Below are 8,238 nucleotides of genomic sequence, written 5' to 3' on the forward strand. Positions count from 1 at the left end.
TTGAGGTTAGCGGCAAAGAACATTGACACTCATTTTCGTCTGACCTTGGGAACTTTAGCTCTTGCTTGTGGGTTCCAGTTTATTTTTGTTTTACTCCATTTTACACCCATCTTTTCTTCCTGGCTGCATGTCCCGTGGACTTCAAGCTACAGCATCAGATGCAAAGACAACAGACTTCCAGAGATTGCCGATTCACCTTTCATGATTATGTAAGGTCAAATCACTAACAAATCCCTTAGTATTTTATCTCCTAGTGGTTCTGCTTCTCTAATGGAACCTTGACTGATATGGCCAATAATCCCAATTTCTTATTTTTTCCTGTTCTTTCAGGCAAATTTGGAGCCCAAAGTGACTGAAACCATGGGGGGAGGAAATAATTCGGTGGTGTCTGAGATTGTGTTGGTGGGACTCACCAATTCTTTGAAGATGCAGCTTGTCTTATTTCTAGTTTTATCTGTGTTCTATGTCACAGGTATTTTAGGAAACCTCCTCATTGTGCTCACAGTGATCTCTGACTCCCATTTACACTCCCCTATGTACTTCCTGCTGGCCAACCTCTCTTTTATTGACATGTGGGTTTCCTCCATTGCAGCTCCCAAGATGATTTCTGATCTTTTCAAGGAGAGAAAAGTAATCTCTTTCCAAGGCTGCATTGCTCAGATGTTCTTCATTCATGTTATTGGAGGAACTGAGATGGTTCTGCTCATTGCCATGGCCCTTGACCGTTATGTTGCTATATGCAGGCCTCTTCACTACCTGACCATCATGAACTTCAGAACTTGTATTTTACTCTTGGTGGTGGCCTGGACCATTGGGATCATCCACTCACTGATCCAACTTGTGTTTGTTGTAAACCTGCCACTCTGTGGCCCCAACGAACTGGACAGCTTTTACTGTGATCTTCCTCGATTTATTAGGCTTTCCTGCACAGACACTTACAGATTGGAGCTCATGGTCACTGCCAATAGTGGTTTCATCTCTCTGGGGACTTTTTTCATTTTGGTTATTTCCTATATCTTCACCTTGGTCATTGTTTGGCAACGTTCTTCAGGTGGCTTGTCTAAGGCCCTCTCTACTCTGTCAGCTCACATCACAGTGGTAGTCTTGTTTTTTGGTCCATGTATTTTTGTGTACTCATGGCCATTTCCCACAGTGCCAGTGGATAAGTTCCTTGCCATTTTTGACGTAATTATTACCCCATTTCTGAACCCTGCCATCTATACTTTTAGGAATAAAGAGGTGAAAGTGGCAATGAGGAGAATATTCAGTCAGGTGTCGAGTTTCAGGAAGATGTTTTAAGTAATTTTGATATCAAGAAAGACAAGCATCTCTAACATTCCCTGACTGTACTACAGACATGAATCTGATGAAACACAGCACCATGGATATTCTACTTACTAGTTTAATTAACTCCAGAATTTCTTAATGTATTTTCTGCTCACAACCAAGGAGGATATGATGTGCTTTCTTATGCAATGTGATGGAATAAAAGTATTAATATATGACTATTTCCAAATTTTCTTGTCCCTCCTTTATAAAAGAGATTCTGTACTGGCCTCTTATATCTCTTTTCCAGCTTTGTGTGCTGAGCAGAATCTTCCCTTATCATATTGAGTTTTGGGGTTTGTAATGCAGAATCTGAAGAAAAGTGCTTTGGAAATTTGACAAAATTGAAATTATTAGGGATAGCGTTTTTCTTTTTTTTCTTTTGAGGTCCTATAGTGAGATGTGTGGGAGTAGCTGTAGTGTGTGAAACAAATAGATAAAAGACAAGAAGAGGCTTTTAAAGAGATACTGTTGTCTATCTCTTACCTTTTTTTAATTTAATTTTTTTTACTTTTTAAAATACCTCCTTTTTCAGAGAAAGAAGACCATTTCAGTTTTTAAAAATGTTTGTTTATTTATTTTTGAGAGAGAGAGAGAGAGAGAGAGAGAGAACATGAGCAGGGGAGGGAGAGAGACACACACACAGAATCCAAAGCAGGCTCCAGGCTCTGAGCTCTCGGTGGGGCTTGAACCCATGAACTATGAGATCATGACCCAAGCCTAAGTCAAACACCTAAGCAACTGAGCCACCCAGGTGCCCCTCTTATCTTTTTTTTTTTTTTAATGTTTATGTATTTATTTTGAGAAAGGGAGAGAGAGCATGTACGAATGGGGGAGGGGCAGAGAAAGGGAGAGAGCACTGTCAGTGCGGAGCCAATGTGGGACTTGAACTCGAGATCATGACCTGAGCTGAAAATCTAGAGTCTGATGCTTAACCCACTGAGCCACCCAGGTGCCCCTATCTCTTACCTTTCAAAATATACTGCCCTTCATTAAATGAAAACAAAGAGCTAAAGTTATTTTGAATTATTTTTGTGTTTTTTAGAAATCTTATCAGCCTGAAATTGGATCACTGGATTATGGCTTCTTAGGCTTTTCAACTAGTGCACATGGCAACTATGAACTAAGCCTTATAATTACTTCAGTTCTTTCAAAAACTGTGTTCCTGTATATTAGGAGATTTAAATGATGGGGGCCAGATAATGGACAAAGACAATGACCTGTTTAATAATTCTGTCCTGAGTAGTGCTAATTCTTGCCCTAATTATACTGAAATCATCAGTGATTCCTCAGAGTTAGGTAAACTCTTTTCTTTTTCAGTGACATGGTTACAAGCACACACTCTTGAGCCAGACTGCCTGACTTCAAAACTTAGCTTTGCTTTTTACTAATATACAAATTGCTTTAGCTCTTTATGTCTAAATTCTGTCATCTGTAAAATAGAGGTTAAGTTGAACCCTCTGAGATTTCTGATATTTGTTTTGACCTACCAAAATGGCAGTTCCTTATGGCTAAAGGTATCTTCCTCATAAGTTATAAAGATTGAACAAATTAATATTTGTAAAGTGCTTTAAACAATTCTTGGTCTATAGTGTTATATATGTGCCTATTCAATAAAAGGAATCAAAACATTACAACCACTTCTCAGTTTTGATGACCTTCTTTCATGCTGTTCAGAAATTATTTCCTTTCCTCTATTCATCAGACTTTGGTCAAGAAGGTACTCTTTTCCTGGGCTGTCTGGCTGGCTCAGTCGTGGAGCATGCAACTGTTGGTCTTAGGGTTGTAAGCTCGAGCCCCATTCTAGGTGTAGAGATTACTTAAAAAAAAAAAAGAATGTACTCTTTTCCTAACAAGACTCCTTTAAATGATAAAATTCCTTGATACTTCAACATACCACAATTCAATTTACTTTCTACACTTCCTTTTAGATTCAAATTGCCTTCTTAAGAGCTATGCAATAGTTCTATGAAGCTTGTTTTGGTTATCTGTGGTGCTTTTTAATGTGCCAGAAGTTACCAAGCTGACTAGGTTATGAAAAAATTACATGAATAGAAATGTAATTAATCAAAAAAGGTATTGAATACTTACTATGTTCTAAATCCCATGCTAGGAACTGTAGAAAATAGTGTTAGGAGTATGCAACTTAATTGTAGAGAGGGATGATCCATCTCTGAGGCAAAAAATTATGGTGAGAAAGTAAGCAGTGTGGTAGGGTGGGCAGACTCAACAAAAGGGTTTGAGTAGAGGGAATTCGTGAATTTGTGAATGTTATGGATGGGGCTAGATCCCATGCTGACTAGTCTGAGGTAAGTGCATGCCCTGGGAAGAAGAGAAGCTCATGGAAAGCTCTGGATGCTTTGGGCAGGTTGACACCACAGCATGATGGGGGATGGATACCTACTCCACCTCACTGCCTAACCAGGATTGGTAAAACCTGACAAGATTTGGTTTTGCCAACTTCATTGACCCGTTTTTGCTCTTCTTAGCCATTTTGGACTTTCTGTTGTTTGAATACACCAAGCTCATGGTCTGAGATGTGTACACTGGCCTTTTCTTCCACTTGCAGAGAGCTTTGCCTGGGTATAGGCAGGGCTGGCTCCCTCTCATCATTCAAGTTTCAGCCTTAGTGTCAACCCCAAGAGAAGACTTCCTATCTAAAGTTCCCTCTTGCCTTTCTACTCCAGTCATTCTCTATTAAATGCGTTGTTGAACATCTCCATTTGAATGATTGCTTTCTATTGTTTTATTAATTATTTTTTGTTTCTTAAAAACTTTTTTTTGAGAGACAGTGCGTGCACACAAGTGGGGGAGGGGTAGAGGGAGAAAGAATCTTGAGCTCAGGGCCCAGCGCTGAGCCCTATGTAGAGCTTGATGAGGGGCTGCATCTCACGACTGTGAAATCATAACCTGAGTCAAAATCAAGAGTTGGACACTTAATTGATTGAGCCACTCAGGTGCCCCAATTATTTTTTGTTTCTGTCCACAGGGAAGGAAGGTCCATAAAACAGAATACATGGTGTTTTAATCTTTGTACCTGGACGGATTCCTGGCCTACAGTGGGAAGTAAATAATTATTTGTTTCTGTCCAAAGAGCAAATGGTAAATAAAAGCTGAGAGAAAGAGAAACAACTGTTTCTTTCTAAATTGCAAGGAATGGAAAGAAATGAGAGAAATCCAGTAGATTTAGCACAAATGTTAAACTTATTCAGGATAATAAACTTGTGGAATCTAAAGTACATTTGTAGCTTACATTACGTAAGTGTAAGGAAGAAAAGAAAAAAAATCACCAAAAATCATTTCACTCAAATATAACTGTCAAAATTCTGCTATATTTTTTTTAGGATTTTCCTTTATGCATGTGAAAAATTATACAAAATAGGATCACATTGTTCTATAATCCATTTAACAATACCAATATGATGTATAATTTTTTTCACGCTGATAAATCTACTTCTAGCATGTAGTTCTTGGTTACTATATGATAATCTATTGTATCAATAGATCAATAGATCTAACAATAGGTCAATAGCCATATTGTTTTAGTCTTGGTTACTATATGATAATCTATTGTATCAATAGATCAATAGATCTAACAATAGATCAATAGCCATATTGTTTTAGTTAGTACTTTATTGCTGACGTTTAAGTCATTTCCAAGTTTTAGCTTTCAACAACTCTGCTATGAAAGATGATGTACCTTTTTATATACACATAGCTTGGATTATGTCTCCATAATAACTTAATAGAAATGAAATTGCTGGGCCAAAATGTATTTGTAAGGCTTGATTAAATATGGCAAAAGCGCCCTATAAAATGATTAGGTTGATTTAAAATTCCATCAGCAGCAGAAGGGTGCCTGGGTGGCTCAGTTGGTTAAGCGTCCGACTTGGGCTCAGGTCGTGATCTCAAGGTTTGTGTTTGAACCCCATGTTGGGCTCTGTGCTGATAGCTCAGAGCCTGGAGCCTGCTTGGGAGTCTGTGTCTCCCTTTCTCTCTGCCCCTCCTCTGCTTGCACTCTCTCTCTCTCTAAAATAAATAAACATTAAAAATAAATAAATAAAGTTCTGTCAGCAACAGTGAATTAGAGCACGAGTTGCTCCTATCTTTGCAAACAGTGAATATATAATTAATTTGAATAATTGCAAATCTGAAAGAAAAAAATATTAACCAGTAATCTATTTTTTTCTATTTTTTGTTATAAAATACTACATATTTATAAAATATGTAACATATATTTGAGTTAAAAAGCACAATAAAATAAATACCTGTGAGCCTATCTATCATTGCACCTATTCTCCCAACCCCTATTCCTTTATCTTGTTTTTCATCCAGAAACAATCACTATTTCTTTTTTGTTTATATTTCTTTTGCTTTTTTTGAAAAATAATTTTATTAAAGAAGCATAAATCCACAATGTTGTTTAATTTTGCTCAATTTAAAAGTTTCTATACATTCTTCTTTAAAAATATATATAACTTATTAGAACTCACTCAAGAAAAAAATATAAATATACATGTATGTATATATATTTTTTAAATGTTTATTTATTTTTGAGAGAGAGAGAAAGAGTGTGAGCAGGGGAGGGGTAGAGAGAGAAGGAGACACAGAATCTGAAGCAGGCTCCAGGCTCTGAGCTGTCAGCACAGAACCTGATGCGGGGCTTGAACCCATGAACCACGGGGTCATGACCTGAGCTGAAGTCAGACGCTTAACTGACTGAGCCACACAGATATCCCAAAGTATGAGTACATTTTTTAAAGAATTTGTCTATTTCATATTTACAGTTTTAAAATTCATTGGCATAAAGTTTTTTTTATAGTAGTTTCATTATTTTTTTATGTATATTTTTTGTTTATTTATTTTTGAAAGACACAGAGCGAGCACAAGTGGGGGAGGGGCAGAGAGAGAGAGAGGGACGGAGGATCTGAATCAGGCTCTGTGCAGACAACAGAGAGCCTTATGTGGGGCTCGAACTCACAAATTATGAGATCATGACCTAAGCTGAAGTCAGATGCTCAACCAACTGAGCCACCCAGGTGCCCCTAAGCATTTTCATTATTTAAAAAAAAAATGATAGGGGCACCTGGGTGGCTCAGTTCATTGAGCATCTGACTTCAGCTCAGGTCACCATCTGTGGTTTGTGAGTTTGAGCCCCACGTCGGGCTCTGTGCTGATAGCTCAGAGCCTGAAGCCTGCTTTGGAATCTGTTTCCCTCTCTTTCTGCTCTTCCCCCACTCATGCTCTGTCTGTCTGTCTGTCTCTCTCTCTCTCTCTCTCAAAAATAAACATTAAAAAAAATTTTTTTAAAGCAAAGGATTTAAAAAAAATTAAAAAATGATATATCTGTATCATGTCGATATATTCTACTTGATTTTCTCTATCTGTCTCTGTCTCTGTCTCTCCCTCTGTTCCTCTCTCTGTGTATTAAGTGTATTATTGAGGTATAATTGATATACAAAGAAGTGCACATATTTAATGTGTACAATTTTATCAGTTTGGATATATCCAAATACCCATGATACCATCACTACAATTAAAGTAATAGACATTTGGGGCGCCTGGGTGGCTCAGTCGGTTAAGCGTCCGACTTCAGCTCAGGTCACCATCTCACGGTTTGTGAGTTCGAGCCCTGCGTCAGGCTCTGGGCTGATGGCTCAGAGCCTGGAGCCTGCTTTCGATTCTGTGTCTCCCTCTCTCTCTGCCCCTTCCCCTTTCATGCTCTGTCTCTCTCTGTCCCCAAAATAAATAAACGTTAAAAAAAAAATTTAAAGTAACAGACATTTAATATCTTCCAAAGTTTCCTTGTGTCCCTTAGTTTTCCTTTTTTTGATGGTAAGACACTTAAGATATCTATCCTTTTAACACATTTTGAAACGTACAATACCATATTGTTAACTTTAGGCACTATGCGGCACAATAGATGTCTAGAACTTATTCATCTAATAAAACTGAAATTTTATAACCAATGGAAAACATCTCTATTTCCTAGCTCCTGGCAATCACCATTGTATTCTCTGCTTCTATGAGTTTAACTATTTCATTTTGTTTTATTTTAATTAATTAATTAAATTAAACTAATTCACTTTTAAAATTTATTAATGTTTGAGAGAAAGAGAGAGAGTGGGGGAAGGACAAAGAGAGAGGGGGACAGATGATTTGAAGCAGGCTCTGATCTGACAGAAGAGAGTCTGATGTGGGGCTCAAACTCATGAACCTTGAGATCACAATCTGAGCCAAAGTCAGACGCTTATCTGACTGAGCCACCCAGGCACCCCAAGTTTGACTATTTCAGAGACTTCATATAAGTGGAATCCTGTAGTATTTGTCCTGTGAATGGCTATTTCACTAGCATAATGTCCTCCAGTATCATTCATGTTGTCAAAATGGCAAGCTTTCCTTCCAAGGCTGAATAATATTCCATTGAATATGAATATCAGATTTTCTTTACCCACTTATCTGTTGGTGAATACTTGGTGGATACTTGTTTCCATATCTTGGCTATTGTGAATAATGCTGCAATAAATGTGGGACTACAGATACTCTTTGAGATACTGATATGGTAATTCTATTCTTAATTTTTTGAGTAAACACTATACTGCTCTGCATACTGAATGCACCAATTTACATTCCTACCAATCGTGCTTAAGGGTTGCAATTTCTGCACACCTCACCAACACTTGTTATCTTTTTTCTTCTTTTGATAATAGCCATCTTAATAGGTGTGAAGTGATATCTCATTGTAGTTCTGATTTGCGTTTCCCTAGTAGTTAATGATATTGAACATATTTTCATGTGCCTGTTGGCAATTTATGTGATCTTGGGAAAGAAGAAGGAGTTGGAAGCATCACACTTCCTATTTCAAATGATACTACAAAGCTACAATAATTAAAACAGTATGGTACTGGCAAC

General features: G+C 37.6%; 1 protein-coding gene across 1 annotated transcript; it reads left to right on the forward strand.

Annotated features, from left to right (window-relative positions):
• Nucleotides 1-360: 360 nt before the first annotated feature.
• Nucleotides 361-1,299, forward strand: LOC125168302 (olfactory receptor 4F3/4F16/4F29-like). The gene has a single exon (XM_047863326.1). The coding sequence runs from the start codon at nt 361-363 to the stop codon at nt 1,297-1,299; it is 939 nt and encodes a 312-aa protein (XP_047719282.1).
• The last annotated feature ends 6,939 nt before the right edge of the window (nt 1,300-8,238 follow it).

This window comes from Prionailurus viverrinus, chromosome B3 (genome assembly GCF_022837055.1).
Source record: "Prionailurus viverrinus isolate Anna chromosome B3, UM_Priviv_1.0, whole genome shotgun sequence".
In the NCBI taxonomy this organism is placed as follows: Eukaryota; Metazoa; Chordata; class Mammalia; order Carnivora; family Felidae; genus Prionailurus; species Prionailurus viverrinus.

Coding starts and splice junctions, on each gene's coding strand:
- LOC125168302 (XM_047863326.1), top strand. CDS start 361: ATGGGGGGAGGAAATAATTCGGTGGTGTCTGAGATTGTGTTGGTGGGA.